The sequence below is a fragment of the Balaenoptera acutorostrata genome, chromosome 6 (genome assembly GCF_949987535.1).
Source record: "Balaenoptera acutorostrata chromosome 6, mBalAcu1.1, whole genome shotgun sequence".
NCBI classification, from domain to species: Eukaryota; Metazoa; Chordata; class Mammalia; order Artiodactyla; family Balaenopteridae; genus Balaenoptera; species Balaenoptera acutorostrata.
In genome coordinates, this window is record NC_080069.1 from 107,691,710 (window position 1) to 107,718,935 (window position 27,226).

General features: G+C 46.2%; 1 protein-coding gene across 3 annotated transcripts in view; it reads right to left on the reverse strand.

Annotated features, from left to right (window-relative positions):
• Positions 1-27,226, reverse strand: part of ASTN2 (astrotactin 2) — a 913,616-nt gene that overhangs the window by 42,322 nt on the left and 844,068 nt on the right. For all 3 annotated transcript variants that reach the window (XM_057548646.1, XM_057548645.1, XM_028165454.2), the window contains one exon: positions 12,198-12,339. In XM_057548646.1, coding sequence (XP_057404629.1) covers positions 12,198-12,339 — 142 coding nt within the window. The remainder of the gene's footprint in view (positions 1-12,197; positions 12,340-27,226) is intronic.

The following is a 27,226-nucleotide window of genomic DNA, read 5'->3' on the forward strand; positions in this document are numbered from 1 at the left end:
AATCTGGATTCTGTCTTGCCTCTGAGTTTCTGCACATCATTCATGGTGATCTCCTGTAGTCTGTTAACACCTTTCCAGTGATGACCTCAAGACTGCTCACAGCAACAGTCTCCTTCACAGATGGAGGTGGGAGTTTAGAAGTGTGTGTGTGGGGGGGGGTAGGCCCTCAGCATGTGGTGTTGGACCCACAGCCAAGATAATGCGAGCAGGGAGAGGCCTGGCTTTGAGTGTGGGTCCATTCCTATTTCAGGAGTTCCCAGAGTCCTAAAAGGTCAGAGAAGGAAGGGACTCTGCCATCCAGTCCCCTCACTGTGATGAGGAAGAAACTGAAGTTCAGGAAGAGGACGCTCTTTTTCCAAGGCCCCTGGCTGATGGGCAGTATAGCTGGGCACAGAGCCTAGTGTGGCTTGTGACCCCATCCTGGGAACTCCTCTCCACGCTGAGATGTCTCTGTGCCTTCCCCCTACCAAAGCACCCCCGAGGTAAAAGGCAGGGGGTCAAGGCCTGCTGGTAAGAGCCGTGGATTGAGGGTCAGGACCCCTGTGTGCTAATCCTGGTTCTGCCTTCACTGTGAAGCCTATGGCTCTCTCTGGGCCTCTCTCTCTGGGCTCCCTTATCTATATACTGAGAGAGTTAACTTAGATTCGAGATTTTAAATTAATAACCTGCAGGCTAATTGTGACCTACAAAATTGGTTTATATGACTAGTATTAAATGGGTTTCCAGCAAGTACTAATTAAGAGATTTCATTTAAGCCTAGGTGTACGGCTGACGTTCTCACATAGTAGTGATTAGCCGGAGCTAAGAATTCTCTGCTCCATTTCTCGTTTACCACTGTCCCCACTGCTCCCTGCTATCAAGCATCTGGTCACACTGACCCATTAATGTCACTTGCCAGTTCCTCCTTATAAAGCCCTGCCGAGAGTTTGTTCCATCTCCCTCAGCTTCCTGCTCCCCAAGCGTGGGGTTTACCATCCCCTGAGATTAGCAGCCCACTGAGGGCCAGCACTGGAATGTTTCTTGACAGTGACCTGAAATTGGCCTTCCTCGCAGCCCTTCGCCTCATCCTGCTCCCCGGGGTCAGAGTGAACACAGCTGTGCCTCTGCTACCTGTGTGGCTCTACAGGGGGCTGAAGACGGTGGGCCATCCTCCTGGGTCCTCTCTTAACTTGAACAAACCGTCCAGGCCCCTGAAATGTTCCCCAGGGGCATCGTTTCTAGGGTCCTTGCTGACCTGCTTCCTCTCCTCTGGACATTGTTCAGATGTTTAGTCTTCCCCCTTGCAAGCCAACTCTCCTTGCAGCCCTGAGGCTCGTTCACACCATCCTCCACTGAATCTTTCCCACGCTGCCCTCGGGGCTCCAACACGGCTGGCGAGGCCCTCGCCTGCTCAGTAGGCCCAGCTCTCTTACTTCCCCTCGCCCTCCTGACTCCAGATCTACTCTCTGCCTCATCATGCTGTCTCTCAGTTTCCAGGCTTCTCATAATCTACCCTCTGCCTGAAACCCCTGTATGAGTTTCCTGTAGCTGCCATAACATATTACCACAAACATAGTGGCTTAAAACAACAGAAACGTATTATCTCACAGTTCTGGAGGCCAGGAGTCTGAAATCAAGGTGTCGGCAGGGCCAGGCTCCCCCACTGAGGGCTCTTGGGAAGAATCCTTCCTTGCCTCTTCCGGCTTCTGAGGGCCCCAGGTGTTCTTTGGCTTGTGGTAACATAACTCTAATCCCCACCTTTATCTTCACGTGGCCTTCTTCTCTCTGTGTGTCTTTTCCTCTTAGAGTGACACCAGCCACTATATTATATTGGACTTAGGAACCAACCTAATTACAGTTAAATCTCATCTTGATCCTTAGTTCATTACATTTTCAAAGACTCTATTTCCAAGGAAGGTCACATTCTGAGGTTTCAGGTAGTCATGAATTCTGGGGGGGATGCTATTCAACCCAGGGCAACACGTCCTCTTACTTCTGCAGGAAGACTTCACAGTAGTTCTGCAAAATAGCCCTGCACTAGACCCGTCTGGGTTAGCGACCCTTCCTTGATATTTCCACAGCCCCCGGTCTTTCCCAGCAGAGCGTGACGTGAAGCATCACAGAGCTAGTCTCCTCTGCCTCCCCACCACGACTGTGAGCTCCATGAGGGCAGAGACCTTGTTCGGCTTGGTTAGTTCTGAACCCCAAGTGACTAGCTTAGTACAAGGCACACTGTGGATACCCAACACACATGTCCTTTTCCTGAGTGCTCGGCACAGCCACCAGTTGTTAAGAAGAGGAAAAGCTGCTTCTGGATGTTTCCAGAACTGAGCTGAGCCCATGCTGCTGCACTTCGGCCCAGCACATGCCCTACTCAGGGCACCAAATCACTGGATCCCCAATGTGTGAGGACCTCGCCTTTACTTGCACCAAATGGCCTCACTGTCTCTCAACTCAACCCAGCCTGTTCTCCACACCCCAGTCAGGGTCGTCACCAAAAACACAGGTTTAAATATAGCCTGGGCCTGCTCAACAGCTTTTCTTGGCTCCCCACTGCCTGCAGGACCAAGTCCAGCTCCTATGCCCGGCGTTCAAGGCCTAGCTCCCCAGCACGGCCTCAGGTCCCCATCTCTCCACCCTCCACGAGTTTGCACAAGCAGTCTGTGCCCTGTCCCTCTAGAAGCCTGGCTGGCGTCCCATTCCTGGATGAAATCCTGATGCAGTTTGAGGAAAGAACAGCCTGCCTGAGAGTCCCCAGCAGGTTTTAGGAGCCTCACTGTCTGTCGGCTGAAAAACAGCATTATTTTTCCTCTACGAGTCTCTCTTGGCTTGGGACTCACGGCTGTATTTGCTTCTGGCTTGAGGACAGTTCTTTCCCTCTCTGGGGCCCCAACTGAACACTTTGGAGAGGTTAGTGTGACCTGACGCTAGATGGAATTGAGTCTTGAGTAGCTAGGCTGCCCCCCGTCACCCCACCCCCTGACCAGTAGGACAGGGCACCGCAGCCAGAGAAAGTTCACATTCCATCTGGGTTATGGGACATCAGAGGCGCCCGGCCCCTGCTGAGCTCTGGGACCCTTGGCCACACCCAACTGGCTGCTCACCCCAGTGTCATATAATAGGTCCAGACCTTTGTTCTTAGGCTGTGGTAGGAGGGGTAGAGCGGGTGGATAACGCACAGGAACATGGAAGAAGAGAGATCATGGGACCAAGAAAGGCAGAGACTAAGAAGTGATAAGAAAAGGAGAAAGAGGAAGGATGTACAGATACAGAGAGAGCAAGTATGAGAGAAGGAGACACAGACACAAAAAACTGAGACAGACAGACAGACAGACAAGAAGTCAGAGTGCTGAGAGAAAGGCAGCATCCCTGCCCAGAGCAGAGGGAGAGCAAGGACGGGACGGGAAGAAAGAGAGGGAAAGAAGAGTCAGAAACAATAAGAAATGGACAAAAAGGGGCGGCGGGGGTGGGGGAGAGGAGAGATGTTAGAAAAACAGGAGGGGACTCAGGGAGAGAGGAAGGGAGAGAGGAAGGGGGGGAAGAAAAGAGGAAGGAAGGGAGGGAGGGAGGGAGGATGGAAGGAGGGAAGAAGGCTGTGGGAGGGAGAGAGGGTTGAAGAGAAAAAAAAGGACTGAGAAAGTTTCACAGTGGGGAGAAAAAGCCAGTAAAGAGCGAGGCAGGAATTGTCAGGCCCGTCCTGGCTTCTTTCCCTTCTGTGTCCTGGATCAACCTTGGGCCTCAGCCTCAGCTCTCAGAGGCTACAGCCCAGGCCCCGGTCAGCATGGAAGGCTTCCTCTGTGCATATCTCCTTCCTCCCAGGAGCTGAAAGTCCCCCGAGAAGCTGGCCCGGTCACGCTGGGACTTGGCTCAAGAGGCCCACTGCATAGACGGGGTCAACTGAAGCTGGAAGAGGGAAGAAGCATGGAGCCTTAAGCTGAATGATACTCTTCCGCCCGGACTCCAACCTTTCCCTCTCTGATCGCCAGGGGTTGGAGTCCAAATCCTTGCCTCCATTATCTCCTGAGATACACAGCCTCCGAATTCATCTGAATTCACGAAACATTCTTTGGGATGGCCCCATTAGATCCCTCTTCTACAGAGGGAGAAACACAGGCCTCCAAAATGGAAACTCCTTGTCCAAGGCTTCATAGCTGCTTAGGGCCAGACGCAGGATGACCCCCCAGTCTCTCGCCTCCCTTCATCTGGGCAAGCATTCATAAACGCCAGACCTGAAGCGCTCCTGATGACTTTCGTGCTTTTTCCCGTAAATTCTGTGCTGATTCTTGGCACAAAGAGAGGAAATGAAGAGGGTAGGGTAGGAATGTAAATAAAAGGAAACTTTGGGATTCCATCTAATATGTAATTATAGTATCCGTGGCGGTGGCCCTGGCTGCTTCTTCGATGTGCTGCCCTGGCTCTGCCCGGGCAGTGGGTGGGGGGTTCCTGGAGGTGATGGGGGGCCCAGCAACGCTCCATCCAAGGTGTCAAGGCCCCCTGGGCTTTTGGAATAGTATTTTGGGGCAGGGAGCCTGGACTTGTTTGCAGAAACACATGGCAGACTGGGGACGTTGGGAAACAACTCAGCAGATGAGAGCTGGAGATACTGGGCATCTCAAGAATGGCATTGGGAGTACATCCCCAGGAAGAGCAGGGGTCCTTGTGCAGACTCAGGGCTCAACTGTTTACGTGGCATCACCAGGATCGCAGAGGCAGGGAGAAGTCTGGAGTTCAGTGGGAGTCATGTAGCTTTTGGTGTCAGGACTCAAAATCTGTTTTCCGTAGTGTTTCCAGCTCATCTGAGTATGGATCTCTGCACAAAAGATCCCTTTAAACAGCTTCCACCCCTGAACCTTGTCACTTCTACATGTCCAATTCTTCTCATAAACTAGTGTGGTAATTTCAAGTTCAAGCTCTGGAAATAAGTTGGCTGAATTCAAATGGTATCTTCTCCATTTACTAGCCTTGAGGCTCTGGTCAACTTATCTAACCTCTCTGTGCCTTAATAGCCTAATCTGTTGGACAAGAATAACAGTCACTGCCTTAGAGAGTTGTTTTCAGGATTAAATTAGGTAAGATTTAAGATAGGTAGATAGATGGATAGATAGGTAGATAGATAGATATAGAGACATAGAAACCTAGAGATAGGTATAGGGATATGGTACCAGACCACAGCTGGACACACAGTGGCTGTCTCCTGAATACTTGGTGAGAAAGTGAGTTAGAGATAGTGAGTGAGTGAAGGGGAGAAGTCAGTATCTCCAGATTTCTGCACTGACTTAGAAATTTGTTCAAATCATTCAACAACTATTTACTGGATTCTTTACTGGCATCAGACACTGTTCTAGGCAATACAGGATGATGAAGGCCGACATAGACCCTGCTCTACACAGCTGACGGTTTAGTGTGAAAAGACAGACAACAAACCAATAAATTAGATACTGAATCACTACAGCTTTAGTAAGTGCCACGGCTTTATGCGTCTGTGTGTATAGCAGGTGTTATCTGTTGTAGATAATGTGGTCAAAGAAGGCCTTTCTAAGGAAATGACATTTAATCCTAGACCTGAAGGAGAATAAGGTACTGATCATGGGAAGAGCCAGGAGAAGGCTATCCTGGGGAAAGAACAGTAAAAGCAAAGACCTTAAGGAAGGTACATTCTAGTACATTCTAGCAAGTGTGCCTAGGGAGTGATGAGTAAAGGAATCAGTGCCAGATGAAGGATTAACTTGCTCTCCCAACTGGAATGCTGAGAACACAGTGGCCAACAGTGGCAACCCCAGGCCCGATGCTTAGGTAAAGTATATAATCACAAAGAGTAATAACAGTGGTTATCCTTCCCCCTCTCATCATTTATTAAGTACTGACAATGAGCTAGACACTCTCTTGTGCTCTTTACATGTTTCAGTTCATCGAATCCCCACAATCCTATGAAATAGGCCCTGTTATGATTCCATTTTAAAGTTGACAAAATTAAAACTCAGAGAGGTTAAGAAATTTGCCCAAGGCCACACAGCGCAGGTATTGGAACCAAGGTAAAAACTCACCTCTGTCTGATTTCAAAGGCCTAACTTAAAAATAGGTATATTGTGGTGGGCTGTGGGAAGGGATGTGGACTCAAGATATCTATTGCCCGTCCCTTGGCTGCTTTTCTTGACAGAGTGATCATAACTTTTCATGTGCACACAATCTTAGGACAAATTCAAAGCACTTTCTCATATACTATCCAGTTTAATCTTTGCAAAAACTTGGGGAGGTATAATTAATTAGCTCCATTTCATGGATGAATGAATTAGCTCCATTTTACAGATGAGAAAGATGAGGTGTGAAGTACCTTTCCTGAGGATCTGGGTCTTCTTGTCCCCAATGTTCTTTCCATTGCAAACGTTTGCTTGCAGTTAGAAGGCCCTCTTCCACTCTTCCACTATTCCTACCAGGTACTTCTGACAACTCCACATGTGTGAGTGGACGAGGACAGGGGCAGTATGTGGGGGAAGGGAAGGGTGGGTCAGCTTGGGTATGACTCTCAGCTCTATCGCTTTTTATCCTGTGACTTTGGGCAAAATGTTTACTTCTTTAAGTCCCAGTTTTTCCCTCTGTGAGATGAAACATGATGATGATGATGACACCAGATCCCTAGAGTTATGGTGAGGATGAAATGAGATAGCACATGTAACATCCTTAAGCACTGTTCCTGACACATAGTGAGTGCTCAATAAACTATTATCATCACTACACTCCTGGTATCCAGGAAGTACTGGGGGCACTGAGAATCAGGACACTGGTCTGGAGTCTCCATCTCTACCTCAGTGTGCAAGTCAGAGAGCTCACTGAGTTTAACTTTTCCATTTCACAGATGAGAACATCAAGGCCAGAGGAGCAGGAGGAACTGGGCCCAGGTCTCGCTGGGAACAAGCGTGGGAACTGCTGTCTGACTCCTGACCTCAGGCTCTTCCCTCCTCCAGGGCCTTGGTTTTCCTTGTACTCCTCTCCTCCAACTCCAGCCACCCCTGATAAGAAGGAACATTTCCCCTGAGCCTCTGGTCGCACCATGGATGTTGGCACGTGGTTGCAGGACGCAGGCTCCCTTGGCGTTCCTTTCACAGAGCTGAGGCCAAGGAGGTGAGGGCGGGCCTGGAGCAAGCCTCTGAATGTGTGGGAATGAGCTCCCACCCCAGGAATTAGGCCTGGCTGCTGCTGTGTGTTTGCGCAGGACACTTTGGCAGTCGTCCACGATCAGAGAAAGGCAAGGCAGCCAAGACAAGACAGAGGCTAATTACCTTGGACAATAGGAAATTGGGGAGTGGCGACAAAAAGGGTGTCTAGGCCTCCAGCCAGGCAAGGGCAGGGATGGTGAGTGTCCAGCCTGGGCTGACCCTTCCACCTTGAGTGGAGGTTCCTGCTCAGGGTTATTTACCCCCGGACTCCAAAAACCCAAAGGTGCAGGAGCTGGTCACACCGTCAGAACGTCTGCGGACCCTCTCCCTCTGCTGTTCTTTGTTTGTTTTCATTCAGAAGTAAAACAAATGAAACAAACAAGGAAATTCAATTTAAACAGGCCCAAGTGCTGATGTTTCTGTTTTGTTACACCAGGGTGAGCTTAGGACGAGAGAATCAGCCTTGACTTTCACTCCTCCAACTGGTCTCAACTCGGCGGTGCTGTGTAAAATTACATGGATAGAGGGGCTGCAAAAGCAATTTGCCTTCCTAGGTGGGGTGAAGAGAGGGAGTGGGGATCAAGGGGGGCCCGATTCAGAGAGAGAGAGAAGGAGGAACCAAAACTCAAATAAGAAACAGGACAGAGAAACAGAAATTAAGAGATTAACAGATAGGAAGGCAAAGAAGGAATGATTGGAGAATGGCAGACAGACAAAGACAGTGAGCTATGTAGAGAATACTCACACAAGAGAGGGAATAAAAGGAAAGGGGAGACGGACAGAGATGCAGAGAGGTACGATAGGGTAAAACAAAGGTGAAGTTGGAAGGGCAAGAGCCCAGGAGGAGAAGAGAGAGAATGAGAAAAAATTCCCACGGCAGAAGTACGCATTCCCAGAACTCTCAAGCTGGTGTGGATCTAATGCATCTTCATTTTGAAGATCCTGAACTTGTGAAACAAGGAGAGGATGTGAACATTCTGCCCAAGGTTCCAGAGGCAGGAGTGGCATTAGTGGGATGTGAACCCAGACTTTCTGCCTGAGAGACTGCACCTCCATGCCTGTGTCACCTGAATCCTTCCATCACACCTTCTGGCAGCATGGATGGAAGGTTTGGTGCCCAGCTGTGCTTAATTAAAACTCAGGGGTCTGGACCATGCTCTCTTTTCATCCTATTTCTGCCCAAATGATCCTGGGTACTCATTCTTTTCAGGGCTAGTGGGACCCCAACCTGCCTCATAGAGAATAGCTCTTCTGGGATTGTCCTTGGAAAAAAGAGACCCTGAAAACCATCAACTGAGTCAAGGAGAATGAAACAGGAAGAAGCGAAAGTAACTAACATTTCCTGCAGACCTCCCGTATGCCATGCATTCTGATAAACCGTTCGTGGAGTTTCTTACTTAATGCTCTTCCCTATAACTCTACGAGAATGGAAAGATTACCAGCCCCCCTTTCCCAGCGGGAGAAGCTGTTGCATAGAGCAGTGGAAAAATGACTTGCCCCAGGGCAGGTCGTGAGTACTCAGCAGAATCAGGATTTGCACCCAGCTCCGCTTGTCTCCAAAGCCTGCGCTCTTTCCACTGCCACACATGGCCTTTTTGGCCCAAGAAGAAGAAAACTAATTTTGGTAAGAAACAAGCAAGCAGAAAATGAAAACCCCCAAGAACTGACACTGGAACTATTTTAAAATTTGAGACCGAATCGGTCAGACTTCAGGGAAGGAGAGCCGCCAGTGGGATAAGAGACGGGTCCAAACAACTCCCTGGCTCCTTGTCAGAGTGCCCAGGTCCCAGGGCCATTAATAAAATCGATTTCAAAAATAAAATAGAGAAGTGTTCAGAGTTAGGGATGACAGGCTCGTGACAAGCACGTTTCCAGGAAGGACAGGAGAAGAAAGGATGTTCTTGCTTCAAGAGGTGGGAAGGAGATGGGTGTGTGTGTGTGTGTGTGTGTGTGTGTGTGTGTCAGTGAGGAAAAGAAGAGGCGAGGGAAAGCGCTCATCACTTCTATCTAAAGGATGGCAGCTGATTTGTCAGCTCTAAGTGTTAATTGCTTTCGGGGTTCCATAAAACATTTCACTGCTTTCTACATAATGGGCCTGTGGGATTCCAGCCTGGCTAACGCCAAGTCCCCACAATGTCACCCAGAGACAGGGTTACTACTTGTGTCTCAGCAGACAGGAATCACCTGCCAGGGCTCGGTCCCTCTCTGCTAGATGCTGTCTCTCCCAGCAGTTGGAGAATGGAGGCGGAGGGAGTTGAAATTAATTATTACTACAGCAAGGGCAACGAGAGCAACGGTGATAACAGCTAACACTTCTCACTCTCCTACTGGGGGCTTGTGACAAAGTGAAGAACTTCTGTGCATTATGAGCTCATCAAACCTCTTGGGGTCCCAGTGAGCCAGACACCGTATTACCTACATATTCACAAAGGAGGAAATGGAGGCTGGAAGGTTGAGAAGCTCACTCAATGCCAAGCTGATAAAGCGCAGGGTGGAGATCTGAACCCAGCTCTGTCTGCCTCCAGTCTATGCCCTCAATGAGGGACAGAAGATCCAGAAGCCAGCCATAGGCAATCTTTCAAAAATGCTGTTTTCTTCATTTGATCATAGTCTTTAGGGTTGGAGAGGATCATACAGCTCATAATCTAGTCACATATTTGTGATTCATAGATGCAGTGACCCTAAAGCCCAAGGGGTTGGTGTCAGAGCTTACTGATTGAGAGGCTATAGACTCTTGCTCCCAAGATCTAAACACCAAATCATTATTGAAGGCCTGAGGTAAATGCTATCGCCTCTGTGAAGTTTGCCCACATGTCCCGCTGGAAGACACCTGATAGCATATTGTATTTCTGGGATTCCATTCCTAGAGCTCTCACTGTCCCCAACTGATTTTGCCCTTCTGTATAAAATAAAACTTGGGCCCTAACATCTATGAGATAGTCAGTGGCAAAGCCAGAGTCAGAAGCCCTGATTTCCATCTTACGGTGATATTCCTGAGTTTGGTACGTGAACGCATTGGGTGTTACCAATGAGCCTGAATATGTCACATGTTCAAAAGAGCCCCATGGTCTTCAGAAAAGTCATGGTCTTCCAGAGGAAGTGGGGATAGGATGTGTTTTGGAGGTGAGGGAGATTTACAGATTGTGAAGGGGCTAATATTTACTGAGCACATACTTAGATACTATGCTAGGTTGCTCCTGGTTTAATTCTCATGCAACTCTGCAACCTGGGTTTTATTATTTCTCTTTTACTGAGGCTCATAGAGGTAAAGCGACTTATCTAAGGCTACACAACTAAATATGTCATAGCCGGATTTGAATCCACAGCCTGTGGTCTTCCCTACTACCATTAAGTTATAAGTTACCTGAGGATAGAAACTTTGTCTTAGGCACATTTATACTTGCATTCTAGCACAGTACCAAGACATAGGAAATCTTCAGACAATGTCTGCTGAATAAGTAAATGAGTTACAAATGAGTAAATAAAAATGTGAATGAATGAAAGAATTGATGAATAAATAAGTGAATGAATGATGGAGTATAAGAGTGAACAAATAGATGAATGGAATGGATCGATGGAGAGATGGATAAATGGTTGGATAGATGGATGGATAAGTGAATGAATCAATGAATAAAAGAAAAAAATGAATGAGCTGAATAATTATTTGGTCAACAATGCCTACCTTATACCCTGAGAAAACCATAATTCAAAAAGAGGCATGTACCACAATGTTCATTGCAGCTCTATTTACAATAGCCAGGACATGGAAGCAACCTAAGTGTCCATCAACAGATGAATGGATAAAGAAGATGTAGCACATATATACAATGGCATATTACTCAGCCATAAAAAGAAACAAAATTGAGTTATTTGTAGTGAGGTGGATGGACCTAGAGTCTGTCATACAGAGTGAAGTAAGTCAGAAAGAGAAAAACAAATACCGTATGCTAACACATATATATGGAATCGAAAAAAAAAAATGGTTCTGAAGAACCCAGGGGCAGGGCAGGAATAAAGACACAGATGTAGAAAATGGACTTGAGGACACAGGGAGGGGGAAGGGTAAGCTGGGACAAAGTGAAAGAGTGGCATGGACATATATACACTACCAAATGTAAAATAGATAGCTAGTGGGAAGCAGCCGCATAGCACAGGGAGATCAGCTCGGTGCTTTGTGTCCACCCAGAGGGGTGGGAGGGAGACACAAGAGGGAGGAGATATGGGGATATATGTACATGTATAGCTGATTCACTTTGTTATACAGCAGAAACCAACACACCATTGTAAAGCAATTATACTCCAATAAAGATGTTAAAAAGAAAAAAAAAAAACAATGCCCACCTTGTCAACAACTGCAGCTTTCTAGATTAGTAAGGGAGGCGGCCTATGGTTTCATAATTAGAGAATGAAGAGAGCTGGTTGCTAGAACTGTATGTTATAGCTTATGATGGTTGCATCCGAATGTGGCAACACTCACTGAGTTGGGAAACAGAGAAAAAATGAGCCCCTTTTCCCTCTGAGATGAACAGATGAGTCTCAGCATGACTTCCTTTGCATCTCCAGAAATTTGGATGCAATGACTCTAATCTACTCTATGAAAGAGTGATGATGACACTATTACTAAGGGACTGGATGAATCTACTAATTAAAAAATTATATGTATATATACTACATATACGTATACACTTCTGATATGCTAATCTAACATTTTTCAGAGGAAATATCATGGAATTGAGAAAAGAACACCAGGCAGGGACTCCTGTCACAGCCTTCCTTGCTAACTTGCCACTTTCCCTCTTTGGGTTGCAGATTCTTCATCAGTAGGAGGGATGGTTTTAAGTTACTGGCCTCCATGGACCCTTTAGCACTAACCTTGTATGATTCTGTGACTCACTGTGGCCATACGTCTCCAATGGACACTTCTAAGCCTTAGCATATTAAGGTGCACACACAGAGTGGCCTATAAACCATTCGGCTGGCCTGAACAGATTACTCATGCCTTGCCTCCCAGACTTAAAATTGTCCTGTCTGCTTCACACTCCCCACACACAAAGTATGTCTTACTTGTAGAGACCGTCGGGCTCCAGACACTTGAAGATGACGGAGTAGATACTGACTTCAGGGACCTCTCCATGGCTTCGACCAGCTGCTACACAAGATGTACCCAGGCCAGAGAGTAAGTCATCGGCAAAACTCAGGAATTCTCCTGGAGGGAGACAAAGAAAGATGAGCTCCCCAGCTCAGGCCTTGGTGAGCAGACATTCCTGCTATTGTCCAAACCCATCAAATGTCTGGATACCATTATTAAGAGGATTAATGGACGGAACAAGCACAGGATACGAAAATGACACAGATCAGTGTCTACTCCTGATGACTCGTTTTTAAATTTATGCCTGAATTTTCTCAATTGTGAAGTGGAGATACTAATACCTACCTTTATAAGATTGTAGCAAAGCTCAAATGAGGTAAATTACTGTGTAATAAAAATGCATGAAAATGCAACAGGAGGACAGGGCTTTCTGTCTAGAATAACTATTCTGGCCTTGTCACTGCCACTAACTTCCTCTTAACTCCTTAAGTAAGCCTCCTTGGAATTGCTGTTTCCTTCCTTGTACGATGAAGGAGTTGGACTAAGGATGTAAAATAGGTCTCATGTCATACGGTCACTCTTACGCACTGGTACTGGATTCAGGGAGTGTCATGTTGAGATGGGCAGAGACTGGTCCAGCTAAGGGGGAAAGAGTTCCATGACTGATTAGTGATGAAGGTCATGAGATAGGAAGGGACAACAGAAGAGAAAGTGCCCCGAACCCCATGATTTCTAAAAGTCAGTCTAGCCATTGGATTTTAGGAGGCTGCTGAAGTTTACTAGAAACAGAGCTAATAAAGAAGACGAGATGAAGACTAGAAAGAATAACTGAACATCTGGGATCTTGGGATCTAGTCTTAGCTTTGTGAAGCATTTGCTGTATAGCTTTGGAGAACTAAATTCTCATCTCTGTACTCTAGCTTTCTCCTCTGTAGAGTGAAGGTGCTAGAGTCACTGTTAGGATTTCTGACAAAATAAAATAACATAGATGTGCACAAAGATTAAGTTATGAGGGTAAACACTGCGGTACTATTTAAACTAGCAAGCATTTTAAAACAACTAAATGTTCAATGATATCAAAACAGTAATATCAATTATAGTTCAATGATGCAATGGAATATTTTATAGCCATTAAAATAATATTGTGGAAAAATATGAAGTTATTTGAAAGGATATTCATGGCATAGTAAGTTTAAAAAGATAGGTTACACTATTACAGAATAATTTTGGTGGACATTTTACACATGTATCTATCTAGAAAAAGAAGGAATAAAATATAGCAAATGAATAATAGTGGCTTTGTCTGGAAAGTTAGATAATGGGTACTTTTTCTCTCTTATTTTTGCTTATCTCTCTTTTTTAAAATTATCTACAAGGAACATGTATTGCTTTTGTAGCAAGAAAAAAAAAATCAATAAAACTTACTTAAAAATAAAGTAAATGAGCCAGACTAAATGGCCTCTAAGTTCCTTTCCAGTTCTAAAACAGGATGATTTTAGAGGCACGTGAGGTATTGTATACCACACGATATGAAATGATATGAGGCCTCCCAACTGTTGATTCCTTGTTCTTCTTCATGCCTGATATGGAGGGCCTTGCAGTCTCTCCTCGCTTAGATTCTCAGTAATAAACAGGAGGAGAACATCTGTTAACTATCTTCTCTCTACTTGGGATTAAGGACAATCCAACGTGATGGTACCATCATGAAACAATAATGTTGGCCGAGTGTCTGAGAAGACACGGTGCTTCTCTACCAGGGAACTGAGTGGACAGAATTCACAGATCACTTCCTTTTGGTCTTGTAAAGAAGGGTTTCATCCTTCACTCACAAGTGAACCATGTGACATGTGTCTGACTGAACTGTCTAGATGGCCCTGGGATTCAGACGGACAACAGTTCTAAAACGTATTTGTCCCTATGGTCCAACAAAGCAGATCTGATGAGTAGTGTTTTTTGTTTTCTGCTTTTTACAAAGACAGTTCATAGACTCGATATGTAGATGCCAGAACAAGTGTCTGGATCAGGCTAATGTCAGTGACATACAAGTTCAGCTGCTATTGCCAGGCAGACTTGGGACTGAATTTGAGTTCTCCCATTTATTACAAGTCCCTTAACTTCTCAAGTCTCAGTTTTCCTTTCTGTAGCAAGGGGTCAATGACTCTTTTATGGGTCTGGAATCTAGAAAGAAAGGCTGAGTCCAGGAAGAAAGTCTGTCTAGAACCAGAGGTTTTGCTATTAAAAAATGAAGAGGTAAATTTAATGTTTCTTTTTTTTTTTTTTAAAGGTTGTAAGTTTCATCTTTTTTTAAAAAAATTATTAGCACCTTTAATTATTATTTATTTATTTTTTTGGCTGTGTTGGGTCTTCGTTTCTGTGCGAGGGCTTCCTCTAGTTGCGGCAAGCAGGCGCCACTCTTCATCGCGTTGCGCGGGCCTCTCACTATCGCGGCCTCTCCTGTTGCGGAGCACAGGCTCCAGACGCGCAGGCTCAGCAGTTGTGGCTCACGGACCTAGTTGCCCCGGGGCATGTGGGATCTTCCCAGACCAGGGCTCGAACCCGTGTCCCCTGCATTAGCAGGCAGATTCTCAACCACTGCGCCACCAGGGAAGCCCAATGTTTCTTTTATCTCAATTTTTGGCATCCCTATTTCTTCTATAGGCCTCTTATGTCAAGCTTCTTCCATAGTAAAATCATAAACCAACAATGTCTTCCAATAGGTATCAAAGCAGAATAATGTATGGGGTGAAAAATAAAGGAGAAAAAACATGGGACTATTCACTGGATGGAGTGAGGGCTTTGTTTCTCTTGGTTTTTCACGATTCCACATCTGGCTGCTTGCATTTGTTTTCTTTGAGCTTGGATACATGTCTGTCTGCTTTTCAATTTGTTTCCAGATAGCCATTGAAAGAGTTGGCCCTTCGTGAGGGAATTCAGTATGCCTGTGGCCTGTATTAATTAACTGTCTTCAAGCCAAAAGATGGTTGACATTCATTTTCAAATGGACATAGTTTTCCAGATATTTCCATGCATTTCAGAATAATTTAGACCATGGATAAAAGCCCCATAAATATGTCTGGTCAGTAAGACTGGCACACAGTTCTAAGGTTTATAATAGGTTTAGTTCAAGTGAAGAAACTGGATAACGTGGAGTATATAAATAGTCATATCAAGCACATTATAAGGATATTTAGTGTCCAATTCTGTATGGGACTGTATATACATAATAACCTTCAAATGAAAAGAGTTAATATGAAGGAAACTGATATTTTAGTAGCAACTTTTGTTTTTCCCATTTAATCCTCACAACATTCAATCTTAATGAGTTAAATGTTAGTATCTCTGTTATAAAGCTGAAGTCAAGCTCACAAATTTAGGAAGAGACAGAGCTGAGATTTGAACCCATATCATCCTAATTCCAAAGCCATACCTTTTCTTTTATGTTATGCTGCCTCCTAGAGAATGTTTAAAAAAAAACGATAGTGTTAGAAAGGGAACTTTCTCAATTCTTTTCAATTTGAGATTGAATTCATGCCACTCTCTTAGCTCTATGGGCTTGGGAAATGAAACAATAAAAGACCTTCTACAGCTTGTAATCTGACAACAGGAAGGGTTGTTAAATACAGACCCATAAAGTAAATTGTAAGATTGCTTCTTTTGGCACTCTATTCCAGAAGGTTTAAATGCAACCTAGAAGGGGACAGGTGAATGCAGCGACGCTCACTGTCTTTCCTTTCCTAGCAGAGGGGGAACTAAGAAAGGCCTGGGGGCTTCTCCATGTACAAAGGTGAACCAGTGCAATTCAACCCATGTATTGCGGTTCCACAGTATACCACGTTCCACGTCTGGCAGCGCTATAACTGAATGAACAATAATAAAGTGCAGTGGTTAAGAGGTTGGGCTCTGCATTTACACTGTCTAGAATTAAATCCTGGTACATCCCCACTTACAGCTTGCTTTGGACAGGTTCCTTGACTCTCTACAGCTATTTTATCATATGTTAAATGGGTATAATAATGCTATCTAATATATATTGTTTACAAATAACAACTATTTGTAATTATTAGCACAATGTCTGGTATACAGTAAGAGCTCAAAAAATATATCAGCTATCATTATTGTTTTTGTTATTATTGTGTCATCATAACAGAGGAGATATAAGGACCCTTAGAGATTATTTTTATCCAAATTGTTCCTTTTCCAGGTGATGAAAGTAAAGCCCAGATAAAGAAAGTGGCATGTCTGTGGCCATACACAAAGTGGGAGGTAGACTTGGAACAAAACTTGGTCTCTTAACTCCTATGGCCTGTGAGATAATTCATATCAGCCAGCGTATTGAGATAAAATCACTGAGAACTGAAGAGCTTCCAAAGCTGCCCCAGGAGCCTGTGCTCCTCAATTTGTGACCAACTTTATTCAACACGAATGTGAGCTTTATTTACTGGACAGTTACTATGTGCCGGGCACTGTATGTACATGGTACACAGCTCTACCCTGTCATCTTCTTAAACTTGAAATCTCTGAGAAAGACAGAACGCCCAGGAGAGACAGAAGACGTTCAATAGGCTTCACACATGTAATAAATTCTAACAGTGGCTTGAGAATTAGAATATTTAGAACTCTGGGGATAAGAAGAAATGGCAGATATGGTGGGTGCTGAAGTCTGTCTCCTCTATACCTATACTAACCTTCAACCAGATCAACTCCAGTTTGATCTAATTTACATACTAATAGTCCATGTTTTATTTAGGTTGAAAATAAAAACTGTTTTAAAAATCTCGGCTTAAAAGTTTTATTGCTTAAAATATTTGAATCCTAAAACTCTGCCACATTCCCTGATAGAGATATAGAGGCTCAGGAATGTTACACCCCCATTCAAGGCTTCGAAGCTACTCCCAGGCAGAGGCCAGAACCCAAATCCAGCTCTTCTGCCTCTGAGCGCCATGCGCCTTCCACTAGGACACTCTGCCCAGGCCACTTCTGTCCCCTCCTCTCTAGGAAGTCGTTATGGCCGCATGGCAGAACCCTCCCGGACCCAGGCTGCTACTGCCGCCTCGCCCATGCCTGTCCAAGACTCTAACATTCTTTTTCTGTTTTTCTTTCCTTGAAAACAGATAGGGAGTTGGGAGTCGCTGTACAGGAATGCGCCTGTTCCCCATTATGGCTCTTCTGGGGCTGTAACCCGAGTGGGCTTGGGCCAGACCCTCACACACATTTCTTTATCCACTCAGACTCGAGCCTTGCTCTCATTACCATCCACAGAAAAGGTCAATCACAATTCTGCTGAAGCTACAGAACCAACCCAACAAAGCACAGAGCGATTTTTCTACAGGCCCCACCCCCTGCCTCAATTCTCTCTCCCTCCCTCCCCTTTCATCACTCCCTCCATCCTCTTCCTCCTTGTTTTCCCTCTCCTTCTCCTCTCTCTCCCTCTCTCTTTCTCTCTCCCTCTCTCTCTCTCTCTCTCCCTCTCTCTCTCTCTCTCGCTTCTGATTGAATTGAGGTCACAGTCAAAGCTGGCCACAAGAGCAAATTGAAAACAGGTTGGGAGAAAAGCAGCAAAGAAATTCCAAAATGGAAGGGGCCAGAGCAGTGAGTTATTTAGCCCAGGTGGGGAGAAAGGTCCCTGCCTGGGACTCCACACTCTTTTCAAGAAACGCCAAGGGGATTTAGAGCTACTCTGGGCCTGGCCTCTCTCTAACCTACAGATGCTCTTTGCTGCAGTGCCCAGGGCGAGGCAGGGCTCTGCATTTCCCCACCTTTCCTTTACTTGGACAAATGTAGAGATTCATTCTGAGACCTTGTCAGTGACAAAATGCATCTCTGAGGGCCTCACACCATTCAGCTGCAGTTGGTTCACTTCTTCCAAAACAATGTTATTTTAAATCGGAAGAACCAGTGTGTGACGATTCTCACATTCATTGAGAGAGGCAATATGAGATACAAAAAAGAGAGTGTGTTTGGGGGGCAGATGATACCTGGTTTTGAAGCCAGGCTCCAACACTTATGAACTATATTACATAGGGATGGATGATTAAACTGTGAGAGACCACTTCTTCATCTGGAAAGCAGATGAGCAGAGAACCGGGCAAGGAGTAAGTAATAGATGCAGTATACCTGCTACATGAATGGTTTACCAATGTTAGCGCTCCCTCGCCCTTGCTGCCTCATCCCCATCATGTCTCATCAGTTTGCCTGATGGCAAAATTTTTAGTGGTCAAATTCAGCTGCTTTTAGAAACATTACATAATACCTAACTCCCTAAAACCTTCCCTATTTTTTGCAAAATGAAGTAATTTTAAAAAGAAGGAAGGAAGAAAGGTAGGCAGTCAAGGAGAGAGGGGAAGAAAATGTTTATTTAGCTCTTATTACATGGCATCAGCAGTGCTAGACATTTTTACTTAATTATCTTGATTAAACATTCAAAGCAATCCTGTCTTGATTAATATTCAATACAACCTAATGAATTAGGTTAATTGTACGTTTACAAATGAGGGATTAGGTACAAAGAAGGTTAAATGCCTTGCCTAACAAGATCCACCAAGGAAGAATGGTAGAGAAAAGGCAAGAACCAGGACATTCGTCATCCAAAGCCTGTGGTTTTCCTGCTACACATTTGCCTACAGACTGTAAGATGCTTTTGGTGAGAGTTGTATTTTGGTTACCTCTGTGTCACCAGTACCCAGCATAGGGCTGGCCATGCAGGTATTTGCGGAATTCTGTGAAACCAAACTTCAGAGGTTGAAGCCTGGATCCACACTCATCTCCCCAACATTAGCACTTGTCATTAGAACTTCCTTTTGGGAAATCAGGCTGCCTCCTGCATGATCTCTTTCAGGAGTGCATAGGACTCCCATGGTACTGGAGAGAAGGGACTGCCAAAGATGTAAGGGATCCAAAAAAGGCCATGGCGGTCTAGCAGATATCTACTGAGAGCCCCTATATGCCTGTGTTGTGCTAAGGGACTTCCAGCACATCCTCATACAAGCCCTCAGGTGGACATCTGTAGGTTTGACCTGCTCTAAAATCTGTCTCCTTCCACGTATAGCATGCCGGATTTCCACCGGGAAGCCAGCTCTCCCCCAGTTTCGGTCTATATGATTTAGGTGGAGCTATGGCCTCCTGCCTCCTTCAGAGATGGGCATGTGATCAATGGCATGATATCCCATATCAGAGACCAGCACGAGATGAACAAGTGACCCAGGCCTGATCAATCAGACTAACATCTGGGACAGAGACCAAGTCCTGATGACATCACTTGAAGCCTTGGATCAGCTGTGTCTGAAGCTAGATATACCCTTGGATATTTCAAATACATGACTCAGTAGTTTCCCTTCTCTGCCAAAGCTAGTTTCTATTTGTTTTCCGTTACTTGCAACCAGGAGTCCTACCAGATACAAATCCTATGAGGTAGATTTTGTGATTGCCATTTTATAAATGAAAAACAAACAAACAAAAAAGGTCACAGGTCTTAAGCAAGTTGCCCAAGGTCACACTCCATCTAAATAACAAGGCTGGACCTCAAATCCAGAGCTGTCAGATGCCAACACCGGAGCCTTTCCCATCATAAAACACTGCCTAGGGCAGAGGATAAAAGGATTCTATTATTCAACAAATCACCGAGTTATGTCCAGTGTCCTGCTTCCTCTGGCCCTGTCTTCTGACCTCACTGCCTGTGCTCCCTCCCTCCCTCCAGCCAGGCTGGTACCCCTCCTCCTCTAATATGCAGACCATGCTCCTAACACAGGGCCTTTGCACCTGTGGTCTCCATGCCTGGACAGTTCCTCCCCATGGCTTTGCATGATTCACTCCCTCTCCTTAGCCAGATCACTGCTTAAATGTCACTTCCTCAGAAAGGCCTTCTCCAGCTACTTAATCTAATCCAATCCCTCTCTATCCCCTATTTCACTTCATAAAACATATCATTCTCTCTTATACTGATGAATTACTGGACTGCCTGCATCCCCCCCGTAAGCCCCCTGATGAAGAGACTTTCTTCACTTAGCAAGCTGCCTATACACAGCGTGTTCTCCATAAATACTTGTCTAGGGAATGAGTGTATTTACTCTGTACTGTAAAAAGAGCTGAGGGCTGTGAACGCAACATGAAGAAGAATGTCTTAGTTTGCATTCCCTGGAGAGCACAGCCTAAGAGAAGGGCTTGGGTGCAGATGGTTTATTTAGAAGGTGACTCCAAGAAGCAGGCATGGGGAAACGGGAAGAATGAGGTAGGGAAGAGGAACAGTCAACACAGAGGTGCATCACTAAATTTGCCGCTGTGAGTCATGGGGGCTCGATCCTACTGCGACCTCCTGAGGAGTGAACGGGACGTCTCCCAGAACTGTTCGGCTGAAAGTTGGGGGGCTGGAGCACATATCCGCCGATGATTCCTGATGGCCATCGGTGGAGAGCCTCCCCGGGACAGTGAATTTCCCCACACGTTTTTTTACTGCGGCTTGCCCCCAGGCCTAGGGAGCTCAGTCTCATACAAGGCCATGGCACAGAAAGTACAAGTGTGCATTTGAGGTCACTGGCAGCACAAGGTGAGCCTGGGTGTGCACCACAGTTGCAGCTGAAATAACCCTGGGCCAAGAGGCTATGTCACTGCCCCAGTGGCATCTGCTACAAAGACCCAATCTCTGCCTTTAAGGAATTGATAGAAAGATCCACGGATGAGCCTTCCTCACTGAGGTCTAGGATAGACCTGATAGCTCCACTGCTGAAACAGTCCACAGTTACCGAACACCCACTCCATGCCAGGGAGAGGACTGGGCACCGCAGGCACAGTCCTGAGCCGCACAGGCAAAGCCCCCTCCCTGGGGTGCTCACAGCTAAACAGGGCAGAACTGCAATGGCTGCTTTCGTGAGCAACCCTCCAAAGACTCTTGCAACTTATTATTAATACAGAATTTAATAATATTAACCTCAGCATTAATATGCAGTTGGCTAATAGAGCCTGCCCTTTTCTACAGTTGGATTCATTAGGGCCGTAAAAGCCCTCGTCATCCCCATCATCTTGAGGACAAATGATGCTAATACATTTGGCTAGACTGGGTGTTGCTAACGTGTGTGAGGAGAGCCGGTCTGGGGACCGGACTGCGGAAGAGGAGGGGCGTGGAAGGAGAGCCAGGCCCCCCACCCCCCTCGCCATCACTCTTTGAGGGCCACAGTGTGTGTTCACTGCCGTCACAGCACTCATCCACGGAGGGCTTTCTTTTCTTTCTTTCCTTTTTAAAATCATATCCCTAAACATTACATTGTTGTGAAGTGGAAAGAACCAACTGTACACGATGTGCTTCTCATCAGACTCTTGGTTCCTCTAACACATCCTACTTTCTCCAGGCCCCAGTCTTCATTCAGCGTCTCCCTCTCTGGGCAAAAAGGCAGAAAACTTGTGTGCTGACGGTGGGCCCTAATAGCCCCTCTGACCGCAGTTGTGATGAAACAGAATATAATCTGGCAGAGCTGGGTTATTATTCACATTTTGTCAAGAGGAGAAGACAGGCTCAGAGAGTTGGGGCACACTGCCCAGCCACACAGCTAGTACACAGCGAGCCTGGGACTTGAACCCGGGCTGATCCGGTGCCAGAGCCTGTGGTTTTTCCACCACAACACGCACTTCCTAATTGTTCTATCTCTGTGGGCCTCAGTCTCGTCGTCTCTAAAAGGAGGATGTCAGCATCTACTCTGCAAGGGGCTCATGAGGAGTGAATTCAATTAAGTCCATTAAAAATATATATATATGTGCCTTATAATTGGCAAAGAGTGATGCACCTGTTGTTAGGGGAAATCCACAGAGTGTAGGTAAGATGATTAAAACGTCAGGTGGGTGCTTCTGGAGTTAGAAGGAGGGAGAAGAGACCGTCCTTTGGGGGGTAGTGAGGTACGTCGGTGTTCAGCCCCAAGGACGCACCAGGGAAAACAAAGTGTGAGGACGAAGGACCTTTACGAGCCCAAAAACATAACCACCGGTGACACAGAGCAAAGAAGAAAGGGGCCAGGGGAATGAGGATGCTACAGGGCAGGGAAATCTAGGGCTAGCTCCCTGGGATTGGAGCTTCCAAACTCTTCTCAGCTCTGGAGAACTGGCTTCTCTTCCTTGATTTCAGCTGAAGTTCCACATCCTCAGAGCCTTCTGTACCACCCTGTCTGAAGGAAAGCCATACTGCCCATTCTCAGTTATGCCTCATCATAGAACTTGTGATTTTCTTCTGAGCACTAGTGACAAGCTAGTTACTACAGTTGTTTGCTTTCCTCTTTATTTCCATTTGATTACTAAAATGTTAGCTCCACGAGTTCAGGAGCCTTGTCCATCTTGTTCGCTGTCTCCTCAGTGGCTGGCAGAGTCCGGGGGACACAGCAGCCATTCACTAAAGATCCACTGGCTGAATCGGGGGCAGGTGAGGCTGGAGAAGAAAGTAACTAATGACTCAGCTAGGCTTTGTAAATGTGTTGAGACAACTTAAGTTTTCGCTCATACCCAATATCATTCTGAAAGCTTCCCTTGGTCTCCCCTCCATCCAGCAAGAGTCAGACTCCTACTCTGGGCTCCCACGGTGTGGCCTTGCTTCCCACCATTGTGGCCCTTAACCCACTGTCCTGCGATCACCTACTCAGTGTCTCCCTCCCCCGTGGACTTGGAGGACCTATGGAAAGGGACCTGCCTTATTCACCGTCTGAGCCCTGCGACGGGCACGCAAAATAAGCAAGTTGATGAACAAGCAGGATGAAGGCCCACGAGGGGAGCAGTGCGCTAGGGCTTCCTCATGCAACAGCCTTTGAATTGTGTCAGAAAGAGCAATCCTATGGGGCCAGCAGATCTCGTGTGAAAAGGCCCTGAATCCAGAGTAAGAGGACACGGGCTGCACCCCTGCCTCTCTGTGAGACTCTGTACAAATCACTTCCTCTCTCTCTGCCAATGCAAATGGCCACGATAGAAACAAAGGGCATCAAGCACCCTCCCATCCCTTACCTGATCTGATCTTGCAGCTAACCCCAGCGTTGTGACCCTTTTATTTTCCTCTATACGTGCCTACCACTTTGCTTCCTCAGTCTTAGATTCCCTGAGCTCTTTGTCTAGTTGTCAGCCCCCGACACACACCTCAGGAAATTTCCCTCATTAATATAACTCCTCTTGATCTCTGCCCAACCCTGGCATTTCTATGCAGCCAAGCCCTCTGCTGCATCACCTCAGCGTCCACACTGGCTGTCCATGATCCCTTTGATTCTTGTCTGCAACGAGAAATGCCTTTCTCTTCCTACAGCCCTCTCCTTTGTAAAGCCCTTTACAGTTTGCATTGCATGCCCCGGCCTCCGCATCATATTTAAGCTTCACAAATGCTCGGTGAGGTGGGCAAGACAAGATGGAAGTGAAAAATCACATTCTACGAAAGGGGAAACTGAAGCTCGGGAAAGAGGTACTGGGGCTGGAGCACACATTTCTTGACTCCTGATCTAGTGCGTTAGCAGCTGTACCACGTGCTCTTGTCTCTTCATCCAGACTGTGAGCCCAACCATGACTAACACAGCTTCAGAGCCACGCTCTGAAGTACGGTTATGAGGCACTCACCCTTACTGAGCCCTCCACATGTTACTGACTTAGACTATTACATTCACTGAGACACCAGTATCAAATACTGGGTGGCGGGAAAGTAGCAGAAAAGGCAGTATTGTGCTCAGTCCTGGGTTTAAAAACTGACTTTGCTAAATGACTCTTCCAAGCAAGTTACTTAATTTCTCTAAGCCTCATTGTCTTCATCTGTAAAATGGATGTGAAAATGCCTGTATTAAAGGAATCAGTGGAATCATATTGAGAATTAATTTAGACAATTAGCACAGTGCCTGGCACATGGTAAACATTCAACAAATGGCAGCTTTACTGTTATTACTGTTATGAAAAACACCAATTCACAGAACATTTCATATGGGGTAAGTAGAGAAGAGAAATTCAACAATCCAAGGAGGGACTTCCCTGGTGGCGCAGTGGTTGAGAGTCTGCCTGCCAATGCAGGGGACACGGGTTCGAGCCCTGGTCTGGGAGGATCCTATGTGCCGCGGAGCAACTAGGCCCGTGAGCCACAACTACTGAGCCTGCGCGTCTGGAGCCTGTGCTCCGCAACAAGAGAGGCCGCAATAGTGAGAGGCCCGCGCATCGCGATGAAGAGTGGCCCCCGCTCGCCGCAACTAGAGAAAGCCCTCCCACAGAAATGAAGACCCAACACAGTCAAAAATAAAAACAAACAAACAAACAAAAAACAATCCAGGAAAAGTGAATTATCCTCATGAATTTAGTACCTCTTGCTCCTCCCAGACCAGAACTGCACAAACTATGTGCCCAGAGATTAAAGATTGCTGAATGCCCAAAACTTCTCGCCTTTTCTAAATATAAGCCTCAAAGCCTGGGGTGAGCAGATAGTTGGGGTATCTTCAGTAGATAAGGGAGCCTCTGCTTGTCTTTCTTCTTTCCCCCTGCGGGGAAATGTAAGCTTCAAACCCAGTCTGACCAGGACCCTCCAAAGGTGGCCTCAGGGGTACCCCATCGAGGCACCAGGGAGGACTGAATGAGACCCCGAGTCCATTCCATTACCCAACCCGCTTCCTCGCCACCCTCACGCATGCACCCTGCTCTCCTCATCCCATCCCTGCGCTCAGGCCCCACAGCAGGGAGCATCCAGGAGGGTGGAGAGAAGGCCAGCAAAGATGAGTCAGGTTTTCCGGTTGTGCGAGCAACACCATTCCACCAGGCTGAGGTGCATCACTGAGAAGGAGGTGGGACCTGGGAGGTGGCAGAAGGAGGTAGATGTCCAAATGAGAGAGACAGACAGACAGACACAGACAGAGAGAAAAAGACAGAGACAGACACACAGAGAGAAGGAAATAGGGAGGAATAGAGAAGGGCAGTCAGAGAGAACCACAGCCAGGAAATACTAGGAGACAAAGAGACTGACGTAGAAACAGACAGCGGTAGAAAGGAATAGAGAGAGAAAAGGGGAGAAAGAGTCATAGACGGGAAGAGAGGGTTGGAGAAAGACAGATACAGGTAGAGACCAAAACAGAGGGGAATGGAGACAGAAGGAGGCCAAGATTAAGAGAAACAGGGAGGAAGGGAGGAAGGCATAAAGGGAGGGAGGAAGGAAACTACCCAAGAAGAGAACAGGACAAGACAAAAAAAGAAACAGCAGGGGCAGAGGCAGAGAGAGATGTGGGGAGCGAGCGAGCTGGATGTGGAGGTCCAGCAAGGCAAGACGAGGAAAGAGGACGCGTGTCTCCCCCAGGGCTGGCCAGCGCCCCTTCTCCTCTTCCCATTCTCCACAGCCTGACCCAATGCCCTGACACAGGACACAGACCCTGGCCCAGAGGGCGGACGCTGCTCCCTCCCCTCTTCAGCTCTGGACCCCGAACCAAGACAGCCAAAGACCCTATTTTCCCACAGCCTGACTGGAGGAGGGCCTTGGGGTCCCTCTTAAACCACACAGGGAGAGGTGACTTTCTGAAGAGGCTCAGAGGCCAGAAGTGCTTCCACCAGAAATAGGCACCCTTGAGCATTTGATCAGGGCAACTTTAGTGACCTCTGGTTCCACCTACCCCAGGGGAAATGATCTGGAAGGTGAAGAAGGGAGAACGAGTAGGCAATAGCCACGCTCATCTAAATCCCCTCTTCTATCCCTCCCACACACAGATTTTTTTTTTTCACTCTCTATTGAAATGACTCCCTGGCCTCCCCATTTATATTAAAATTTTCCTTTAAATAGAGAAGGCGAAATGAGTCCTGTCTTCAATCCACAATGAAAGCTATAAGATGGTTTTCAAGCTTGGAAAATTTGGCTTGTCAGTTTTTCCTACTGTTTAATACATGCCTTAGGATACACTGAATGGGTAAACACAGTTTATAAGTGACTAACTCATACCTAACTCTACAAGTTTATAGCCATATATATATATAATATATTGTAATATATATAAAGTATATTATACATATATACCATCTGCATTTATATAGCATACATAAAATGTATCTGTATATATGCATGTGTGCATATATATACACAATACACATATATTTATATGTACACACATAAACACACACACATATAAATACGCATACACATGCATGGGTGTATAAACAATCCCTCAAATTTGTACAGCTCCTTAGGGTTTATAAAGCCCTCTCTTTCTCTTGCTTGATCCTTACAACAACCCTGGGAGGTAGACAGGGTAGGATTATTGCCCCCAGTTTACTGGTACCTGTGGTTAAGGCAAAGGCTCCAGGGACCCTCAGGTCTCGAAGCGGTCACAGTTCCCCTCTCCACAGTCATGCAGACTGATTTCATGAGCACAGGTCGGGCAGTGCCCACTTCTGGACCTGAAAGGACGCAAAGCCAAGGGAAGCCTGAGGCATCACCTGTTTCAGGGCTTCATTTTACAGACTGGAGGACTGAAGCTCAGAGAGTCGATGCTAACCTATACGGTGCCTCTGTGCAAATTAGAAAAAATCAAGCATCCCTTCCTTAAGACACCTTCCTTCTATGTATCTGAAAATTGCCTTAGCATTCTGATTTCTTAGAACAAGACACTTGATCAAGCATTAATACGTGTCCACAATGTCTACAATTGGAATGGTGGGCTCTTACAGGTGGTAGCATTCTGCACTGTAAAACTTGTACAACTGTATGTGGCATTCCTAGGAGTGAGCTCGGCCAAGGTCAGGGCAGAGAGGAGGGCAGGAGAGAGGGTTGGGAAGGTCAGATGAGGAGGGACCAACCTGGATGGCTGGGGTCCAAGAAGACAACTCATTTCACTTAAAGCTTAACAGGAGAATGATAATAACTAGTGTTTATTAAGCACTTAATCATGTCTGACGCTTGCAGTAACCCTTAAGAGTAGGACATATGTCTAACCATTGCTTGCATTTCTTCCATGCCTTCTCAACTAATATTAATACTAAATATTATTCACAATCGTTTAGGTACTATGCTTAATATTTCATGCACTACAGCTCATTTCAGCTT